Source organism: Parasteatoda tepidariorum, chromosome 3 (assembly GCF_043381705.1).
Source record: "Parasteatoda tepidariorum isolate YZ-2023 chromosome 3, CAS_Ptep_4.0, whole genome shotgun sequence".
Classification (NCBI taxonomy): Eukaryota; Metazoa; Arthropoda; class Arachnida; order Araneae; family Theridiidae; genus Parasteatoda; species Parasteatoda tepidariorum.
In genome coordinates, this window is record NC_092206.1 from 52,224,333 (window position 1) to 52,246,533 (window position 22,201).

General features: G+C 29.4%; 1 protein-coding gene across 1 annotated transcript in view; it reads right to left on the minus strand.

Moving 5' to 3' along the window:
• The window catches only part of LOC107441319 (cartilage oligomeric matrix protein-like), a 301,899-nt gene that overhangs the window by 109,171 nt on the left and 170,527 nt on the right, over positions 1 to 22,201 (minus strand). The window contains exons 4-5 of the mRNA XM_043046110.2: positions 3,692 to 3,824; positions 2,158 to 2,234 (exon numbers count right to left, since the gene is read on the minus strand). Of these exons, the coding sequence (XP_042902044.1) occupies positions 2,158 to 2,234; positions 3,692 to 3,824 (210 nt within the window). The remainder of the gene's footprint in view (positions 1 to 2,157; positions 2,235 to 3,691; positions 3,825 to 22,201) is intronic.

A 22,201-nucleotide genomic window follows, 5' to 3' on the forward strand; every position in this document is an offset into this window, starting at 1 on the left:
AATGACGGTGAAACCAGCAGTAGACGGCATGGTGTTGGAAGTTCACACGCTATCAAAGAAAAGGGTCGTCCGAGATTGCTTCGCTTGGTGAAGCAAAACCGAAGCTAGACAGTGGCTCAGCTGACAGCCCAATACAATGCTGGGTCAAGTAGAATAGTATCAGAGCACGCTGTTCAGCTGACACTGTTGGATGTGGGGCTACGCAGCAAACGTCCCAACAAGCGTCATCGCCAACTACGCCTGCCCTGGGCCCGGGAGCATCGCGACTGGTCCATGGATCAGCAGGAGACAGTTGCCTGGTCAGATGAATCACGGTTTGTCATTCATCACGCCGATGGCCGTGTCAGGATACGCCGTCTTCCAGGCGCACAGTTGCTCCCTCAATGTACAGTAGGTCATACACAGGCAGGCCGGTAGGGGCAGTATTATGCTTTGAGGGACGTTCTCTTGGGTGCCTCTGGGATCCGTGGTTGTGGTAGAGCACACCATAAATGCTACAGGGTATCTGAACATCATTGCGAACCAGTTGCACCCTTACATGGCCTCTGTTTTTCCAGCTGGAAAGGGAATTTTCCAACAGGACAACGTCCCATGTCACAAGGCCCAAATTGTGTTGGAGTGGTTCCAGGAACATGATGCTGAATTCCAGTTAATGTCCTGGCCGCCTAACTCACCGGGTCTCAATCTGATGGAACACATTTGGGATGTTATGGAACGGAAGCTCAGAGTTCAAAGACCACTAAGTCGCAATATCTCGGATTTGCGTGGCCGTTGCCTCAACATCTGGTACAATCTGTGTCTGACCATCTACCAAGGACTTGTGGCAACCATGCCAAGGCGGGTTGCAGCTGTGTTGCGGGCCAAAGGTGGGCCAACTCGTTATTAAGAGATGGTCACAATGTTTTGGCTCTTGAGTGTATATATATCATGTTCTATGGCTATGGTAAAAAATGAAATAAAGGTGACGCGCGAATTACGCTAATTACTTCTGATAAATAACTCTTGGAAACACCGTTTTTTTCTGTTGCATGAAATTTTTCTGTAGATCTGAGACACTTTTGTATCACAGATTCTAAATCACCAATCGGTTTCTCTCTCAAAACTCCAGTTTTTAAATGATATTTTCAGTCCATATTTTGTTGACATACGCAAGTTTAAAAACGTTATATATAACAGAGAATTGGGTAAATGGTGCAATAAACGTCTACGAGAGTTAGGATACATTATCGGGATCAAAACTGCAAAGAAACGTATGTCTGGAAATGTCGCCATGTGTCGCTAAAGGCGCTTCTCAATCAAGAACAGTTTCCTTGTGTGCTTCTGAACAAGTTATAACATGGAAACGCGTTTAGCCACGTGCAATGACATTTTCGGTCAGGGGCTTCTATGCAGTTCTAATCCTGATGATGTGCACTTTTTTATTTAGACGTTTGTCGCAAGATTTATGCGACATCCTGTGATCTATAAGGTTTTTAGACGTGTACTTTTGAACAAAAAAAAACGCTATAAATATTGTTTAAAAAAATCTGTAGATTTAGGAACAGAACTATTTTTGGATTTGAAATCTCCACACCTGAATTAGGTAACTTTATCGAGATGCCTTAGAGCACGGCAGACATCATTTTTTCTGTTGAATGTACTCTTTATTTTTGTATTTTTTACTAAATGCGTTTTAACAAAAATTATAATTTTGAAAACCATGATTTCAGGTAAGGAAAAAAATATTAAATGAAAAGTTTAAATAGTGTATATTTTGGTTTAATAAATCAGAATTCTTTTTTTTCCTTATTTTTTAACTAGAAATGTTACTACTTTACAGTACGGTAATTATGCAAGAATACTTTTTCCTCTGTGTATAATATATTAGTTCTATAGTAATTTTGTACATTTACGATAACGTCGATTTCATTTTGATGACCGAACTCGTTATATCTACGGCTATATAAAACTATGTTATAGATCCAGCAATAATATATTATTAACTATAATTTTTTGAATCAGAGTTTTTTAAAATTTCAAAAAAAAAAAATTAAACATTTATATAAAATTCAATATAACATAACGAAAAATAATGAATATAAAATTTTATCATAACGTCAATGAGAAGTTAAAATTATACTAAGAAATAAAAATATGCTTAGGTAATGATAGGATTACCTGTGTATCGATATTTCTCCGCATATCCTTTAGAACTGACGTCAACTCTTTCAGGTATCTTAGCAATTGTTCTGCATCTAAAAATAAAGCGGTCAATAACTTGATACACAATTCTGATGTTAAAAATCTTTTATTTTTAAATTTTTGACAAATGCTTATTCAGTAATAAGTGGATTTCTAATTTAACTTTTAATTGTGATATCAAATAGCTGGTTTCGTACTAAAAATATAATGTTTATTGTTATTAATTTCGATTCAGAATATTTAAATTCATTCGCTTAAATTTGTTAATTTGAATAAACTCTAATAGTGAATGAAGGAATGTGATGATAATCCATATTTTGAAATTGCTCTAAAAACAAACTTTACGCATATTTTTTGATAAGAAACAGCATGATTTTCAAGTGGGAAATAAATGTTTTTGTGTATTATGCTGTTATTTATAGAAAATTATAAAATAAAAAAATATATTCTAGGAGACAATACTAAAGAAAAGCTATTTTGTGTAGAGAAAACTATAAAAAATTTCAGGTTAATTATTGTATAAAGTGCCGGCAAAATGGGTGCATCATCCTTAAAATCCTTTTTACCGGGAAATATTAAACAGTAATTTTTACAGTAATATTTGTTCAAATAAGAATGATTCAGTGATTTGACAGAACTTGTTACTGTAAAAGTTTCAATAAATCAGATTTTTTGCTCCGTATCATGTTCCGGTAAAAATACATTTTAAGGAAGCAAGGAACAGCACCCTGTCGATACTTTGATCCGTAATTTGTATAGTATTTTTAAAATAATTTGTTCCGGAATTTTTTACAGGGGGGGGGGCTTTTTACTATATTGTCACAAGTCATTTATTCTTCAAGGGGAGTCGGTAGGGCTTATATCAATAATGCTAAAACTGACCTTTTTCGATGTACCTATTCTCTGAATCTCAATAAAATATTTCTTCGGTTTCTTTTAAACAGAATATTTACATATACATATTTAGAGTGTGATAATTGTTTTTACACATCTTTAACATAATTCTTTTTAAAAAAAATTATTAGCTGAGACCTTTTAATTTATTTTAAAAAGACTCAAAAATATTCTTCATAATTCATAAAGTACTCCTGTTAACATCAAAACTTTATAACATACAACTAATATAATCTCAAATGTCCTCGAAAAACTTCAAAACGATATAAGTAGTTTCTTAGAAAAGGAACATCGGAAAAGGTCAGTTTTGGCATCATTGATATATGCCCTACCGACTCCCATTAAATAAAGTATTTTAGTTCAATGATGGATTGAGAATCAAATCGAGTACTATGATAACACACAAAGCCTCTGTCTTAAAAAGATCACAATCAACAAGAAATAACCACAGTATAAAATCCTCACATAGAAAATATTTTCATTTTGATTTAACAATGATAAAATATTAATATTGATAAAATAACATACCGAGAAAGTTAACAGGGTACAATTATTTTCAGTTTCTTTATTATGTAATTAAAACAAAATTAGTTATTTTTAAAAAGTAGTTGGCTACCTCCATTAATGCCGTAAAATTCTGCAGTAGGTTGGATGGCTTGTGTTTCCGGAGGTGGGCAACCCGCTTCATCCAGAGACTTCTGTAAGTTAGAATTTCGAATAACTTGTACCTTTACCTTTCGATCTCTTTCCTGCAAGAAAAATAATTAAGTTTATTTTATTAATATTTAAAATACAATAATTATAAAACAACAACAACAATAATTATAAAATGTATTTATTGCAATTTAGAGTTGAAGCCCTATACTTTACAGCTTGCATTTATAAATATAATTTAATAATAAAAAGCTAAAATTGAACAAATATGTGAGAGATATTTAAATTTATTAATCTGAGAAACTGCTATGTGTATTTACTGATGCACAAGTGTGCCAAAAAAAAGTGGACCACCCTGAATTACTTTTGATCTAAAGATCAGATTTTTCGGCTCTAGGACTTAATGGCTCAAGGGAGGGGACTTCGAATACACAAATGAATACGTGCAGACGATATTTTAAGTTACGAAATCCGACACAAAAACGTATTTTCTGAGAATAGCATTTTCGACGGAATCGAATTTCTGACCCTCAAATTATAGGGGCCAGCCGCAATCACAGGGAAAATGGCCCCAATGGTTTGGTCTTGACCCTTTACTGCTAATACTACTTTTTGCGTATTTCGCTGTATCTTGAGAACATTTTAAGCTCGATAAATCTTTACAAGCAATTATAAAATTTGTTTATGCAAAAATAAATGCATGAAATAAATGGCTTTAAAATAATATTTATTATTTTTTATTATTTTATTTAGGAATAGTAGTTAAAATTTGAAATTGTAAGGTATGCAATTTTTTTTTATCCATTTTAAATAATGTAATTTTACATGGCAAAATACAAAATTTGAGCGAACTTCAAGCGAACGATAAGTGAGCGAGAAACGAACTTTATCAATGTGAGTAAAGTTTTTTTCAATTAGCATGAAAAGTTCTTAAGAAATAGCGAAATACGCAAAAAGTAAAATTAACATTGAAGTAACCAAATTTTGAAGAGCTCTCAAGACCAAACTACTGGGACCCTATTTCCCGACGATTGCGGCTAACCTCTATAATTAAGGGGTCAGATATTCTAATCCGTCGAAAAAAAGAATTTCTTTTATTCAATTCAGAGGAAGTACGTTTTTGTGTTTGATTTCATAACTTAACATATCGCCTGCACTTATTGAGTAGCATATTTGAGGTCATTCGCTTGAGCCATTAAGATTAAGTTTTAGAACGTGAAACTCCGATCATTAGATCAAAAGTTATTCAGGGTGGTCGGTTTTTTTTGTGCAATGTACATTAATACAGTGTAGAATAATAATATAATTGTTGAGTGACCAAGAGAATGCACGAAGAAAAAAATTCTGGTAAAATCACCACACGGTATGGTATGGGAATTCAAGAAAGAATAATTATATTTCTGGTTAATAAAAGTAAAATATACAATATTTAAACCATTTATTTAAAATTTTTTCGGCGCATATGGTTATGATTTACCAAAAATTATGGTTTTCAAAATTATAGATCTTTTACCAAACATTTAGTGAAAAGTTTAATACGAAACTGAAAAGTAAATTTTATTGAATGAATGGTTTTCATGCTATGCCCAAAGTGTGGTACGCGTACCCCCTGGGGTACGGGAACAGTTTAGTGGGGGTACGCGTTCTTATGCGAAATAGCTTGCAACAAACGAAAATTTCAAAAATTTTTATTTGAAAACAAAGCTAGCCATGAAAACTTACGATTACGTATTTTTCTATTGGCTATTTTTCACAGAGTTAGCAGTTAATAATGGGTGGTGTCAACAGTCAGTTGTGTTTTTCAACTTTTGTGCAATATTTTTATATTAAAAAATACATATATTTTTTTATTAGGGGTACACAGCGTAACAAAAAGTTTAGAAAAGTTTACTTGCTGTTTAATTAGGCATTGATGGATAAATTAATGCATATAAAGCAACTCACGAAAATAAGTATTTGTAAAACTTTTATAATTATTTTTGGTGTGTATTTTGCTTTTACAAATGATTAACAAAACACTTTAACCTTTTGCCTACGGGGCCTGGTAGCACCTGCTATTCTGGGCCATCTGTTGTACTACCTGCCGTAGGCAAAGGGTTGCCAAAACGATACGTGATTACAGATTCTTCTTTTTAGCCCAACTATAGATTTTTTAGCTTAACTGGCACTTTTGACAAACGGTATAACTTAATTTTTTTAATTGCTTGTTATCCTTTTGAGTTATGAAACTCATGAAGTAAAACTTTTTAGAGTTTGCACTCTTATAAAAATGCTTGACATATATTTTTATTCGCCTTCGAAAAGGAAGCTATGGTCAGCCCGTGATAGCATTTTACTACATCCTCAGGATTTTTCCAACGAAATTTCACTTTTTGCATAATGGCAGTTAATTTTTTTTTTAGTTTTCTTTGTCATTATATTATTCAAGGTTTCTAAAAACATGTTTCAAATGCGTAACTAATAAAACCAAAATGAGCACTTGATTTCAAATAGTTTCAGAAATACGAATTTGTTGACAGCACACCCTTATGCCACTAAAGTTATCCTCGTTGATTTCACTTGTGAAACGGGACTCATTTTTGACTAAATAGATTTGAAAACTTGTAGAAGTCATAGATGGTATTTTTTTAAGTAATATAATGTTTAAAAATATATAATGTTTAAAAATAGTATTGAAATAATATACAGGGCAATTACTAAGATAAAATTTGTTTCACATCCCTCTCAAACGTATTAGAAAGAAATGTTACCTGTCAATAGAGATCTTCCTTGTGTTTTAAACTGCACCGAAAAAATATAGTCAAAGCTACCAAAATATGGCAAAATTTACCATGCTTCTGACCCTATGGAAACATTAAAAAGCTCGGTAATTTTTACTGAAGCACTTTAGTAATGATTTTAGTAAAATTAATAATAAAATAAAATTTTATAATTTGTGATAAAATTTGGCAAATGTGGTACAATTTAGTAATTTCATTGTGCTACCTCAGAGCATGGCATAAAAACTATTTATTCGGAAAAAACTATTCTTCAATTTGTTATTTTTTACTAAATGCGCTATAATAAGAACTACAATTTTGGAAACTAAAATTTACGGTAAACCCTCACGGTATAAATGAAAAAGACCAAATAAATTGTTTAAATGCCATATAGTTCAGTTTTATTAACCAGCATTGTGGTTTTTCCTACTAGAAAAGTTTCCACCATACAATACGTTAATTTCTTCAGAACTTTTTCCTCCGAAAAAATAGAGCTAAATTTCATTGATATTGAATGCATGTTATAGGTATATTATTAAGTACTTGCATATAATCTTTGAAATACATGCTTTAACGCAATTTAATCCTTTCAAAAGTTTTTAACACAAACTCACCCGATTTCAATGCACAAAAATGTAAAGCAAAACTAAATGATTTTATAAAACAGTTATCTCAAGCATATTCCATTATCACAATTAGCGAGTAAAATTGTATAAATATTTTTATAATTACATTAGAAAGCAAGCTGTTCTAATTAAATGCACATAAAACAGTTAATTAACTCCTCTGAAAGGGTGAGATCATACTAAGTGAAGGAAAAGGAAGAGTTGTTTTCCATTAAAATGAACTTTACGAAAAAGGCCTTTGTAAGAAAGTCTCTCAGAGAAATTAAACCTTTCTACAAGTGTTGCTAACGCCATTTCCGGAAATTTAACTGGTGAGCGAGCTAAAATTCTATTTCATGCTCGATTTATTCTTCATTTCTGGAGTTAGACTTAGTCATTCTCGAGAAATAAGGAAGATCTTAAGAGAAAAACACTTTACATACTCTTGAAAAGATTTTATCATTGCACAGAAGAGGGCGTGGAATGAAGGAAAATATCGAGATTAAAGACCACCCACACTCCTGCCCACTCCCCTGCTATTTTGCTCAAAGCTTGTTTCTAAGTTGTGGGAGGGGGTAAGTACTTAGAAAAATGCTGACTTTCATCAGTTTAGAGATCTAACAGAAAAGGAATTTCTGCTGATAAGTTACAAAATTTTGTAAAATAGAAGAGAAGAAATATTTTCGATGTTTCTTTTCTTTTAAATACAATAATTCTTTAAAAAAATGTGTTCATCTGAATTTATTTCTTCGTAAATTTAACTCTGAAATGAAGAAATTCATTTCACAAGTTTGGTTGAAGTTTAAGAACGTGAAATGTTAATTAGTTTTTAATTAGACATTGCTTATCTTTTGATGTTTTTATAAATAGCTGCATGTTTTAAAAAGTAAAATCAGAACTAAAATTAAAATGATAATAACTAGGTAAAAATAAAAAGAAATAATTGTATTTTTAGTTACCAGAACAAAAGATAAATAAAAACATTTTCTGGTTTTTTGTAACTTTTATGACCTGTTAATACATATGAAGGATTTTAATACTCCGGCAAAGAAAACAAATATTCTAGTAGCGTTAATACAGTATTCAAATACACTCTAAAAATAAATTTCAAGTTATAATTTTTTTATAAATTAGTTACAAATAGTGTCTTCTGTGAGACGCAAAAAACGTCTTGAAATTTAAAAATAGGATAAAGAAATTGTAATGCAAAATTACAATTATGCGTTACATAAAATATTTTGAGGTGAAAAACGATTTCTAATTGTGTAGATATGGCATAGTTCTCTTATTTGCATGCAATTTTTAAAGGGTATTTTGATTATTTTTATGTTTTTCAGTTATAATGCCATGTTATTTGATTATAAATGGTTGGTAATTAAAATGGTTTTGGTAATTAATTACAAATATTTTCAGGTGCGTGATATAGAAATTGCAATTTTCAAAAGACTCCTTAAATTTTAAAGTAAGACAAAAAAAAAATGCAAATACAAAATTATTATTATGCACTACATAAAATATTTTTAGGTAAAAAATGATTTTTAAATGTATAGAAATGGCTTAGTATTTTTATTTGCTTTCAATTTTGGTAGGATGTTTTGGCTATTTTTATGTTTTACAGTTATAAATGTTGCGTTGTTTAGTAATTAAATTTATATGGAAAATAATAACAAATTGTGTCTTCCGTGTGATGCAAAAAGTTGTAATTTTAAAAAACGTCTTTAAATTTTAAGAAAGGATAAGGAAATAGAAATATAACATTACAATTATGCATTACGTACAATATTTTAAAGTGAAAAATATTTTTTAATAGTATAAATATGACTTTATTCTTTTATTTCTATGCAAATTTGGTAGAATGCTTTGATTATCTTTACATTTTGTTGAAAGTTTATACAATTAATTCAAATATAGAAAAGTACATTAATCATGTTATATACTAATGGTCAATAAAATATTTATGAACACACATATTGATATATTAATTACAAGAATAAAAATACTTTCATATACTTTCAATGAAGTTTGTTTCATTAACTTAAAGTTACTTGTATTTTTGATTGGAATTTCAAATTTTTAAACATAATGCTTTTTTTTTAATCTCAAAGAATAGTTTTAAAATGATATCTAAAAATACTTGAAATAATTATTCCAAAAAAATCCATGTCAATTGTTTAGGATAAATATTTTTTAAAAAACGGGTTTGAAAGTTTTTTATTATTTTGAAGAAAAAAAATTATTTTCATATAAAGTCAAAATCTTCTGCATCTCTAGATTCTTATAAAGTCTGTAACAAAACAATTTTTGAAATTGTAACCAAAAGGCACAAGAAGTTTTACAAAAGCACTTTTAAAATCGCTGACTGTTATCTATTCAACAATCTCATAAAGGCCAGATTTTTCGCTGATCAATACTAGAATTTTGATAGAAACATTTTCTCTCTCCTTTTATTGAAAATATGAAGCTGCTGTTTCGTCGCTTGAAATGAATTTTTTAATGACTATCTGCTTCTTTTTATATTATATTTAAGCAATTTGATATGAGCACACACACCTCTTAACATTTGGTACATAGAAATCATGAGTTGATTAATACTATCAATAAGAAAATAACATATATTCCATATCATAAATGAACATTTATATTGTTTCAATTTTAATAGATACAAATTTGTGCAGATGCATTTCGAATATTGCAGAAAACACAAATTTAATTTCCACTTATCCATTAATTGGTTTTAAAAGTTAATCATGATACAATTAAAATTCGTAAACTGTTTTTTAAAAAGTAATTATGACTTATTTAAAATTTAGAATTAGAGAACCTCAAGAAAAAAAGGGTAAATAGTTCAGAGAGGAATATTATGCAAACACAGTTTTTATAATCTTTTTGGTAGCATTAAACTTTTTGGAAAATTAGCAGTTTCAACTATTGTTTTCCAAAATGAAAGAAACTGTGTTAAAATAGAGTTATTTTACTAACATTTAAAATGAAATAACTGATTTATAAAGTAAATTTTTTTACGAATAAAACAAAATCTGATACGTATGTTGTTCGAAATTAACACAAACAGCTTAATTGACTTTCTGTGCAAATTTTTTTTCACATTAAGATATCTTTGCCTTTGATCAGAAAAAGAAATAGAAGTTAAAAATTTTAAACTATGATTTTACATTAACATTTAAAAAATGGTATATAAATTCCTTAGATTTCTCAATCATCTCACCAAAATACATGTGAGAAAGATATGATTGGTCTTTTCTTTAAGAAATTCTCTCAAGAATAAAATTGACATTAAAATGATTTTCCAGCAACACTCCACGGATTTTTATGTAAAAGCCGTTAAAACATCTGAATATACAATGAGATGATAAAAAAATAAGTTTACTCTGTTGACTTTTTTTAATCTCGTAATATTTTATTATTTTCCTTGAAAAAAATGTATTTTGGTCAGGTCAATTTTTTTAATAAAAATGGGGGATTCTGGCCCTTTGGGGCCGGAGTTCGATCCTCGGCCCACAGAGTACATGCGATATAAGTGCTTATAAAATCGGTGGAAACGAGAAAAGAAATTCCTGTGGTCGGTCTCATAGGTACTGAGATCAGGAGAAAAGTTCCTTCCCCTTCAAATCTATGTTTAAACCGAGGAAGTGGCTTAACGAATGAGTGGTGCTGCCATCTATTCGTGAAATTCTGTGTTAAAGACGTACTTTCACCCTCGAAGTGCTCTCTTGTCAAAAGAAAGGCTTACCTTCCAGACTTAATTCGCAAAAATGCCAATGTCTGGTGAGCTTGTTTAGTTCAAGTGCCATTAGAAACAAGAACTCTTTTAAAAAATTTAATAGTTCTATTTTTAAAACAATTCAAAGATTAGTTAGGTAAAAGTAATTAATGAATTATAATTATAGGAATTTGATGAAACTCTATAACTTTGATTAATAAAACTTCTCATTTCAAAATAAATCAAAGATCTCAATCATATAATATTATCTAAAGATGATTAGTTAAACAATAATTATAATAAATTGATGAGTGCATAATGTATACATTTTGAGTATATTCTATAATAAAAGTGTCTGAGTTCCATAAAAAATATTAAAAGCATAAAATATATTTCATTAAAATAATGTTTTGGGGGAAAAAAAATAGGACAAAACTACATTTCCGACAAAAACGATGAATAAATTTTTTATTGTGAACAGAAATAAGTTTTTCTTTGTCCTCTCTCTTCTCATGATAAGTTATCATCTGCTCCTGAAATTCATCTATCATACTCTCTGATAACACCCGTTCAAAGCAAACTTCAGAATTTGTACTTTCAAACACACGTAAACTTATTTTTATTTTAAAGATGAATCTAAAATGATGGATTTCTTTTTTTCTTCTTTTTTTTAAAAATGCTTAACAATAAGGTTATTGAAGATCAAATGGAATTTCACTAGATTTATAACGCACGATCAAAGTGATTTCTTTTTTTTAAAATAATATTTTAAAGTATATTTCTCTGAATTAGTTTGCGGTATTCTTTGATGGCTGTTTTTCTTGACAAATATTAATTTCAAGTGTTTAATTTCTTTTGGTAATTATTAATTTCTCTGTAATTTTTCTTATATAAAACATTTAATAGTAGTTTCTCTATCTGATTAAATTGATTGATACATTTTTGAAACATAATTTGATGTATGCATTATAATAGAATCATGGCTGCGAGATTTGAATTTTGACAAAAAAAAATTAATTTACAACTTTTTGAACGAAAAATACTTTGAAAAATTTATGGCCTAATACCGATAACTAATAATTATTTTAGAATACGAACTAATGATGAAGTGAAAGCTTTTATCAAGCATAGAAACATTGTAAAATCCATCAAAGCACCGAGGCTTTCATGGATTGGTCACATTGTGAGATCACTCGAGTGTTCAATATCTTGCATTGGAAGCCCGTGTGCAATAGGCCAAGCGACAGACCAACGAAAAGGAAGGTGAATAATGTCTTGAATGACTTAAAAGTTTTAAATATCTCCAATTTGAAGATCAAGGTTAGAAACAGAGCTGTTTAGAGAAATATTGTGAGGCAAGCAGAGGTCCACCCTGGGCTGTAGTGTCAGTAAAGGAGAAGAAAGATTATAATTAAATACTTACTTTTATTTGAAATGTATTTATAAAGTTTGAGATTGTTTGCATGTTTTAAAAATAAAATGTATGATTACTTCTTTAAAAAGAAAATATATTTTAATAATAAAAAAACTATAAATATATTACATAGCTTTATTGAGAAAGATTTTAAAATTAAAAGTTTTCTTAAATATATATATTTTTAGACAAATTTTATTTAATTCACAATTCATTGAAGTTTAAGCACGTTTTTTGTGAAATAAGACGAATTCAATCCATCTAAGATGATTATAAAAAAATTCAGCTTTATTTCCGACTATTTAGGTATACTATTTTGTTAAGATGAACTATAGTGCAATTATAGTACAACTATAGTACAACTATCGTAACTATAGTACAAAATTAAACAAAGTTATGTCATTTATTATATAGATTAACTAAAAACAATATAATTTTACCCGCTGTTTTGCTATTAAATCGTATATCCTATAAACTTAACTTTTACTATTTATACATTCTCCTTAATTACTTCCAAGAATAGGTTCAAAAATTATTATGCAGCATTTCTCTCTTCAAATTGATGACGTCCACAGAAGTTTTTGAGTTCAGAACCAATTTAAGAACCAAAATATTTCTTTCTTTGAGAAAGGAAGACCTTATTTCTAGAAAGTCACATTCAAAATATTAAAAAAATTATGAAATCTGATGATTTTATACGCCCTCTATATTTTCTGGATTTACTCTCTTCTTTTATTCAATGGATATATTTTTTTCCTTTGGGAAGTTGCAAAAACAACTTTTATTTTTATTTTTATAACTAAAAATAATGGATGTTAAATAATATTAATATTTCAATTGATGGCTTTAAAACGAATTGTAGAATTACATTAATATATTGGGAATATATAAGTAAAAGATTAAAATTTTGCATATTTGTCTTTTTAAAACTTAGCTCTTAATAACTAGCATAGTTGTATGCTTTTTACTGCTCATTCTACATGGTGGGTCAAGTTTTTACCCTATCAGACTTGGACTAGGATTTGATATGTAGTGACAAATGCTGAGCAGCATCGAATGTTTGGTCGACACTCGAGTGTTAGGTCGAATTGCACTTTCAGGGAAGTCCATTCCAGTGTCAAGTTCGTTGGTTTGTTACTTTAATTACTGTTGTGCAGATGCCACCGTTCGTAGACCGCATAAGTGCATAACATCATTAAGGATTTATCTCATATTATTAATCAAATCTTATAAGTGCAGTTGTAATAAATGCTAAACGAATATAAAATTTACAATTTGAAGATTTTTAACTCGTTATTAATTATTTGTAAAAATGTTATTTAAAGTTTTTAAATGAAATTTTTAAATATTGACTTTTGACAAATCAGACGAAAGAAATTTTGCGAAAAAGGCATCAGTACTTTCTCAGCTAAAAATAAACTGCATTTTTTTCTACAGGAGGGAAATAGTTTTGAAGTTATTCTACAGTAAACTGTAGATTTTCTGTAAAGCAATCTTACTGTAGATTTTTTAAAGACAAAAGTCCCATCGCATGTGATAGATGGCACCACTAAATAATCTAATAGCTCTGCATATTTACTGCAAAATATTAGAGGTTGGTACTACTACAGAATTACTACAATCGAATTCTGTAGTGTTTAAACCTCAAACATTCAGTAACGGAATTGGCCTAATCACCATAGTCTACAAACTACGTTTTCTTTTAAATTTTCTGCAATTTATCTTCATTCAAGTTTGTATACGTGAACTAAGCAATACAAAGTTGTATATATAATTCTAAATGTTTCATATAAATTACATAATTTAAAAACAAAAATTTGGTTTTTGTAAATGCGATTAGTTTGAGAAATGCGTTAAAAATTAATACCAGAAATAAAATATTTACTTCACCAATTTTTAAAGTAACTTTTGTCTTTAAAATTTGTTTTGTGCTCGAATTTTTCTTTATGGTACAATCAAAAATGCTGCAAAAATGATTTGCTTTTTGTAAAATATAGAGAAATTACAACATAAGTGCGATTGGGGAATCACTAAAACATGAAATAAACTTTCAGCATGAAACTTCTTTCCGTCAATTTGATGATACTTTGGAATTGAAGACAATCGTGGAGCTAAAATAAAACTCTTTCTGTGGAATTTAACGTGGATAAATAAAGAGGAAAAGAAAATGTCATTTTCAAAGAAATATATGACGATAATAAAAAAAAATGCAGCCCAACTGTAAAGAAAGAAAATAAAACACTATTGCAAAGATTTTTGAATTTCTCTATAAAAATCTCAGATTTGGAAACACTGGAATCCACTTGGGAAAACGGAGCAAACCTCTGTATTCCCTTTTCTATCCAACGTTTCCTCTTAAGCTTTTCTCTATATTAAGCTCAGATTTCAAAGACGAAACAAATTCAGAAAATAATATTAAAGTACTTTTAAAAATACACCTATGCTTTGTTTAGTTATGTAAATAGTAATATTTTTACCGTTACTTTGAGTTTAGTGGGAAATAAACTAAACTAATTAATGTATAAAAGTTTATAAAAACAAAATATTTGAACATAAATACAACACACCCTCAGAAGTAAAACTCTCACTTTCGATGATTCAGCATTCCATGAGCTGTGTTTTCTTTTAATTTTCAGAATCATTTCGTCTCGAAATCGGGTGAATTGTGACAAAAAGCAAAAGCATATTTGATGGAAATGTTTCCTCAATTCGAAATCTCATCGTAGTTCATTGTGGGAGATTATTAACTAGAAGGACAAAAATGGGAAGAAAACCAGACGATCGAAAATAAAGTAAGGAAATTAAGCAAGTGCCCAATATGGAGGTTAATGAGATGGCCTTGTACCAGGAAGATCGCGGGATCGAATCCCGCTTCGGGCATGAATGTATCTTTCTATTCTATACGTCATTCCTGAGTTGTGAGGGGGACACTGATCCACCAATATGGTTCATGAAAAAGTGATTATTAGAAAAGTTAAATACCTTTAGCTATAAGAGTTTTTCTTTTTGTAAAAAAACAGAATGGCGAAATATTTCTTCAATTTTGACGAAATTCATTTCCTCGAAGAAGTGAAGATGGCTATTTCGTCGAAATTTTTGCTTGGAGCGTGTAACAGAAATGGTTTCATCAAAACGAAAAAAGTTTCGTGATATTTGAGTATCCACTTCTTACAGTGGAAAATTTGTTGAAGAGTCGATAAAATTCAGGTTCATGCTTAGAGTAGAAAATATACTGAATCTGTTTGGAAAATAGATTTCGAACAATCGCAGGAAAATAGGTTCTACAATAAACATAACATAGGTACTTTGAACCATTATATACAGCAAATTTGCAGACTTTTCTGATAGAACAATTTATCTTTAATTATTGCAGGAATTGAATCAAATTCTGTTTGGGGACTTATGCTGCCTCAAACAAATTGTCTCATCAATGTAATCCGCTACACAATTTTCAAGTTTCAAGTTTATGAAAGAGAGTTAGTACCAGTAAAAATCGTGCAGATACATATAGAAGCCTACAAGGTAAAAAATCGCGGCTCTAGTATAAACTCATCTCCAAATCAGCTTACAGCAGATTTGTGATTGTTTATGCCAGAGTTGACTGAAACAAGTAATTGGCTTTGAAATTAAATATTTATTCTTTTGATTTTATCATTTAAAATTGAGGATAAAACATCACCTTGTTTATAATTCAACGAGAAGTCTATAACAAAATCTCAGACGAGGCTGTCTGAAAATTAATAAAAAAATGGGATAAAAATGCCTTAATTTTTCGATATCATTTAGAATAGAGTTAAGCATATCCTCTTCTTCATTGTGTACTAAAATGTCCACAAAAAAGTTTCTAAATTGTATAAGTAATATTAAAATTCCGAATGTAATATTAAACGTTCGCTCAAATATGTATCAAACATACTTACTTTATTACAGAAATTAGTTTATGTGCGCTGAGTTCAAATTCAGTGTATTTTGTTGGTAAAGGTAAAAGTCATTATGATATAAAAGCGGAAACAAAACACTAGTTCACAATATCTAATAAATATGCATAACTAGATACAAAATATGTAACTCATAATAGAAAAAATTTGCAACTCTTACTACTGCTAGATAAATTATTATTACTATTATTGTTTTAAAATTTGTTCAAGTTGAAATTTAAACTTCAGCATTATTCAGCCAAATATCTGAATTAGCCTTGAAATTTTTTATCTTATATTTTAAGCATACACTGAAATATAAAATATTATAGTAAGAAATGCAAATGTGGGTAGCGACTGAATTGGTTTACTTTTTCTTGTGTAAAACCATTTTTTATCAATAGATCATTTTTCCTGTAACATTTTTTTGTCAAGGATATTTTTCCTCTTAATATGGAGTTCAATGATTAGAAATTTTAGTGATTATAGTGATTTATAAAAAAAAATTTCTTCGCTTCATAGTATTCCCCAGCCCTCTTAAACGAGTTCAATTATAAATTATTGCTTCAGGATTATTATGCTTAACTTAACGAAAAAAATTTTTCTTCCTAAGCATTATAGTGCTGCATAAATCATGTATAACAACAAATCAAAGCTGATGTTCTTTTTAAAAGAAAGATACAGTTTATTGTAAAATACCTTTAAATTCTTTAACAATAAAAAATGTTAAATAATGATAGACATTCTTCTTCAATAGAAAAAGAGAAAAAGAAAACAGAACTTTGAGGGAGTAAGATAATTTTTTAGAACATACGCTTATGGTAAATTTTAAAACTAAATAATTTAAATGTTAATTAAGATGATTAGAATTATTTTTAAAGGTTCAAATATTTCATTTCTTTTCTATAGATTCCCAGAGAAGACTTCTGTTTCTTTTCAAGCATTTCTTCAACTTCTTGTCCCCTATACTTGTTTCAGAAAGCGTTGTAACTCCTTTTATCCATTGTGTAGAAAAAATAAAAAATAAAAAGAATGGCTTTAGCCTTACAAAAACAAAAAAGGGAGAAAAACGGCTGCCGAAATGGCAAAATGATTTGTTATCACCGGTGAATTGTTTTGCCGAAGGAAAGAAATGGGCTGTAGCAGAAAAAGTGGGAAAGAAGAAATGAAATATTGCCAAATTCCTGTGCACTACATTACACTTGAGGTTGAACCGAAATACATTTCTTTTCCTTATAAGTAATGTTGCCGGGACAGTTGTGACAAAAAAGCAATTCTGCAGCTCATATAATTCAATAACACGGAATGGATAGGACCAAGAATTATTAAATGTAACGCTGTTTTATTAACGCTTTCAATGATACTTGAATGTTTGTTATTGATTAACATCATGGAAGTAGTTCATTTTTCTGTAATATATACAAAGAGAAAAATATTTAAAACTTTTGTTGCGTCGTTTCAAACTGCTGTTGGTAAATTTTCATTCGACAGAAAAAACACGTGTTGCGATCATTAATGGAAACAGAAAATATACACATATTTGGCTATTTTCACTATAAAATTTAAAAAAATCCATCTTATTATTTATTTCATAAAGAAGTTTGTATATTTACATATTATATTACAAAGTAATTGTATGATATTATTTTATTATTCAACATTTTATGATAAGAATATACATCTACCATTTCGCACTTATTAAACTGTAAATAGAATTTGTTTGCTTTTTAAGTGAAACATATTTAGTTTGTAATAAATTCTATGTAGAACAAAAATATTTAGAAATTTAAAGATATTCTAAAAATTCAATTTTTCTCTATTGGATAACTGCAATCCATGGGTAAATCATGGCATTCGTTTCTGTTACGAATCTGAAGCCAATCATTTTCGACGCACAAGCGTGACGTCACTTACAGGTGTCCAATTAAATCCGATCCAAAACTTGATTCAACGTGATAATAAACCGAACCCAATTACTGTAACGTTAACGAAACAATCTGAACCACCTGATTAAGCACAACAATGTGATTCAAGTTATATAGTTGGGCCTAATCACGTATTCTTCGTAAGGAGTGATAAGTACCCAATCGCTGAAAATATCTTTGATGAAATACATTTAATAAGTTTTTATAAAAATCCTAAATAAAATTCGAATTTACAAAGTATGTATTTGGATAAAGTTGCATCGATAGCCAAATAAATCGTTTTAATTTAAATTGTGTTCCATTAGAACTAAATCGGTGTTAATAAAATAAAAAAAGAGATCTTTTAATTAGCAATTCTGTAAAATTTGATGTAATTAAGCAAGTGCCTGGAAACAAAATTGATTGCGAAGTTAGGAATGGGTAACGAAGCAAGCGGGGACCAGACTTCCCCTTTAAGTAACTAAATAGAAGACCTTTTTGTGAATAACGAGGAAAAAAACATAAAATTTCACATTATTTTTACTATCTTCCTTATAAGTTGAATTTAAAATATATGCTATGTAATATACTTCAAAATTTTCGAAAAAAATATAATTTCCAACCTGTGATACTTAAAAAGAGGTAAACAATATGGAAAGTATAAAATCTGTAAGCATGGAGTTTTAAACTGGTTAGCTTAAAGGCTACACTGATTCTATAAATAAGTCCCAAGAGGCAAGACTTAATCAGCAGACTGTATTTCCATCAGTTTTAGAAATTAAAAATGTCTTATTTTCACCTCTTATTAAACTTTTTTCAAAAAAAATAAGTTATGCATTTTAACATTTTATCTTTAATAGTGATGGTTTTTGAGGGCTAATTTGCCCCTTTTTAAAAAAAATTGCGCTATAAAATCATTATCGGTCCTCATAAGTAAATAAGAGCTTCTCGTAACACCATAAGACACGATACATGATTGGTCCGTAAACTCAGCAAAATGCTTGCTGACATAAGTGCAAACCGGTTTCAACTGCGTAAAAACACTAAAGCTGTATATTATCACCTAATAATTAAGATTTTACGTAGAATCTCATAGTGCGTCTAATAATTTGGCCATGGACTGTACTTATTGAGAAAGCGGTTAAGAGGATTCAAGATAAATGTAAGAATTAAATGGTATATAATTCCTAAGAAATATTAAAATCCCTGTAAATATTTAATTCATTTATGGCATGATAATACAGTAGGTACTATTCATAGGAGATATTTTTTTTCTAACTTAAGCATTAGTTTCTTCCTCCTTCTAAGTCATTCCATTTACATTCACTGTACAATTTCATCTAGAAACCTGTACATCATAAAAAAAATTTTTTTTTGTTGGAATATTTCTGCTGAAAGAGTTTATTTAACATGAAATATGTCACGCTATATCAATCGAAAAATTGAACTCCTGCACGCTTTTTAGAAGATCTGAAAAGCTAATACCATGAATGCTCAGTCACGCCAAGAAAGATGCCAGAAAAGCTAACTTCCGCCATTTATGAGCCAATTTGCTATCTTTAACGCGTTTCTTTCAAGGAAGAAAAAAAACATCGAAAATGAAAAGAAATCTAGAAAATAACAGAATTTGACAGAAATAACGAAAAAGAGAGCTGTCGCTGTCGTGTGTAGCTAGAAAAAGGAAATAAAACAATATAAAAACCGATGGAAAGAAAAATGGGGGTAAGAGCTACTACTTTCACTCAGCCTTTAAAGAATAGAAAGATAAGAATAATATCCTGCGACAGAAGACCGAATCTTTGAAAGTCTAAGTTAGAATCCCACTATATTTTCTTTACCGTAAAGTGTTTAAAAGTATTCTAAAACTCCTCCACACTTATAAATTTGCATGAATACTTACGAACTTCAGAGGGAGTTTTTGATAGTATGGAAGTTTGGATAGTGGAATAAAAAGTAACAGGAAACTATAAAAGGGATTTTAAAGAAATCTCTTTATATGCTTTTTCGATATTGAGATCAATCGATCAAGCATTTTATAGAGCACTTTTAAATCGTAATAGTTCATATATTTGCCGCCATAGATTTGATATTGGAGATTTCACTTTTCATGACAATAAAAAATGATAAATAGATCTATGATGCTGGATAAAAATATAATACTTTTTCCCATTTCAAGATTTATTTTATACTATAACTATCTTTTTATGCGTAAATTAGCTATACATGATATGGAAAATAATCCTAGAATAGGAGTATTGGATAGTAACTAGTATTAATAGTATAAATTTAAAATAAAACTTGAAAGTGCCACTGAATTTAGGATAGATAATTCAATGGAAATTGTGTAGCACTGCGTCTCATTAAAGATGCCCGTTATCATAAAAAAGCTCTCAAGCTTCTTAAAATGTTATTGAAACTCTTACTGCATAGTAAGAAAAAGTGGTTGCATAAACTTGTATCTACCAATTCCAATCTGAGCTAAATAATGCAAAAATAATTACACTTTAAATCTATAAACGAATTTTAAAATTTTAAGCAACTAAAAACATTGAAATGTACTTTAATATGAATGAATTGTCACAATTATTGGAGGGAAAGAGCAAATTCGGATATCCATAAAACTATTTAATGAGCCACGCATCATTGAAACTACTGCTATGCATTGGTTTAAATGGGCACGACCCCTAATAAGTTAAGTTGATAATCGAGCCACTAAGAAGATGTATTCGAACATTTTGGTATCCGAAGAAAATGAGAATCGAAACTTAGCTAGATTTACTGTCAGGAAAAATACCTTGAAACTAACTCTTAAAACTGGATGTCCATGGCCAAGAACAGGGAATGGAATAATAAAGAAGACAAGGGCACAACCAGGCTGCTGTGCTAGGAAAAATTAAAAAGAAACACATGAAAATACATTTATTTGAAATTTTAATAATTATTCCTGATTTTTTTTATTTTGTAAAACTACATCCACAACAAGTCCTGACAGCTTTGCGAGTCACGCTAGCTTTCTTCTCGTGTTGGCTTATAAGTTAATTCTAAATTTTTCTTTTCATGCTATAGTGTATTCAGACTGAGATTTTTTTTTTACTTTAAGAAAAGACAATTATTCAGTAATCAATAATCTAAAGTGAATTTCATTACTCCATATTTAAAAGTAACTTTAATGCAAAAAAAAAGCATTGCAGAATGAAAAATTCAATTAAAATATGTAGTTAATTTGGAATTCATAGTAGAATCCTTATTTATGCAGAAATATATAAGAATTCGTATATCTTACAAGACTTTATTCATTAAGCTGCACGGCAAGTTATCTCAAGGAGACATGAAAGGAAATGGTACTCAATCCAATCGGTACTGACTATCAATAGTTAAAGCCCTCAGGTAAAAGTACTTCTTTGTATAATAAAGCTTCACAGTTGAACCTTGAATAATTCTTGAAAGGTGACTGTATTATCTAGAGGCAACAGAATAAGTCTAAGCAGCTCTCTTGGACACGAGAAATGTTTCAGGATTTATATTTCTAGATTTTGATCATTTTGAAGTAATTAATATTGAAATTCAAGTGTAATGTGCCAAACAGGTGTGCTTTCTTTAATATTGATTCATAGTTTTTCTAAGTTTAGCTCTTTAGTATTCTTAGTGTCTTAAAATTTATACATACATTTAATCATTTTGTGTAAAAGCATATAAACCGTGTAAAGATAAATGACTAAATAAAATTTTAATTGAGAATAATAAAGCCATTTAATGGAATGGAAGGAATTATTTGATTTAGCAATCAAATAAGTTTTTTTTAGAGAATCCACTTCATTCCTACTAGTTTTCACATATTGATTATTAAGTACTATAAGCCTATTATTTAACAATTGTAAGAGTGATCTTTTAATTTAATTTTATACGTGTTTATAATTAACAGACACAATGTTAATTGAGGAGTAAACACATAATCTAGTACAAAAGCAACCAGAGATTTTCGCTACGCATAAACTGAACCAAAGGTATTTCTTTGGACGAAAGAACACTTTTAGTTCATTTGTAAATGAGGGTACAAGCTTTATCAGTTAAAATATTATGTGCAGGTCAATGTACAATATATTCTGATTGATATAGATCGGTGAAACTTAGTGTATACATTACATAGGTCAAAAT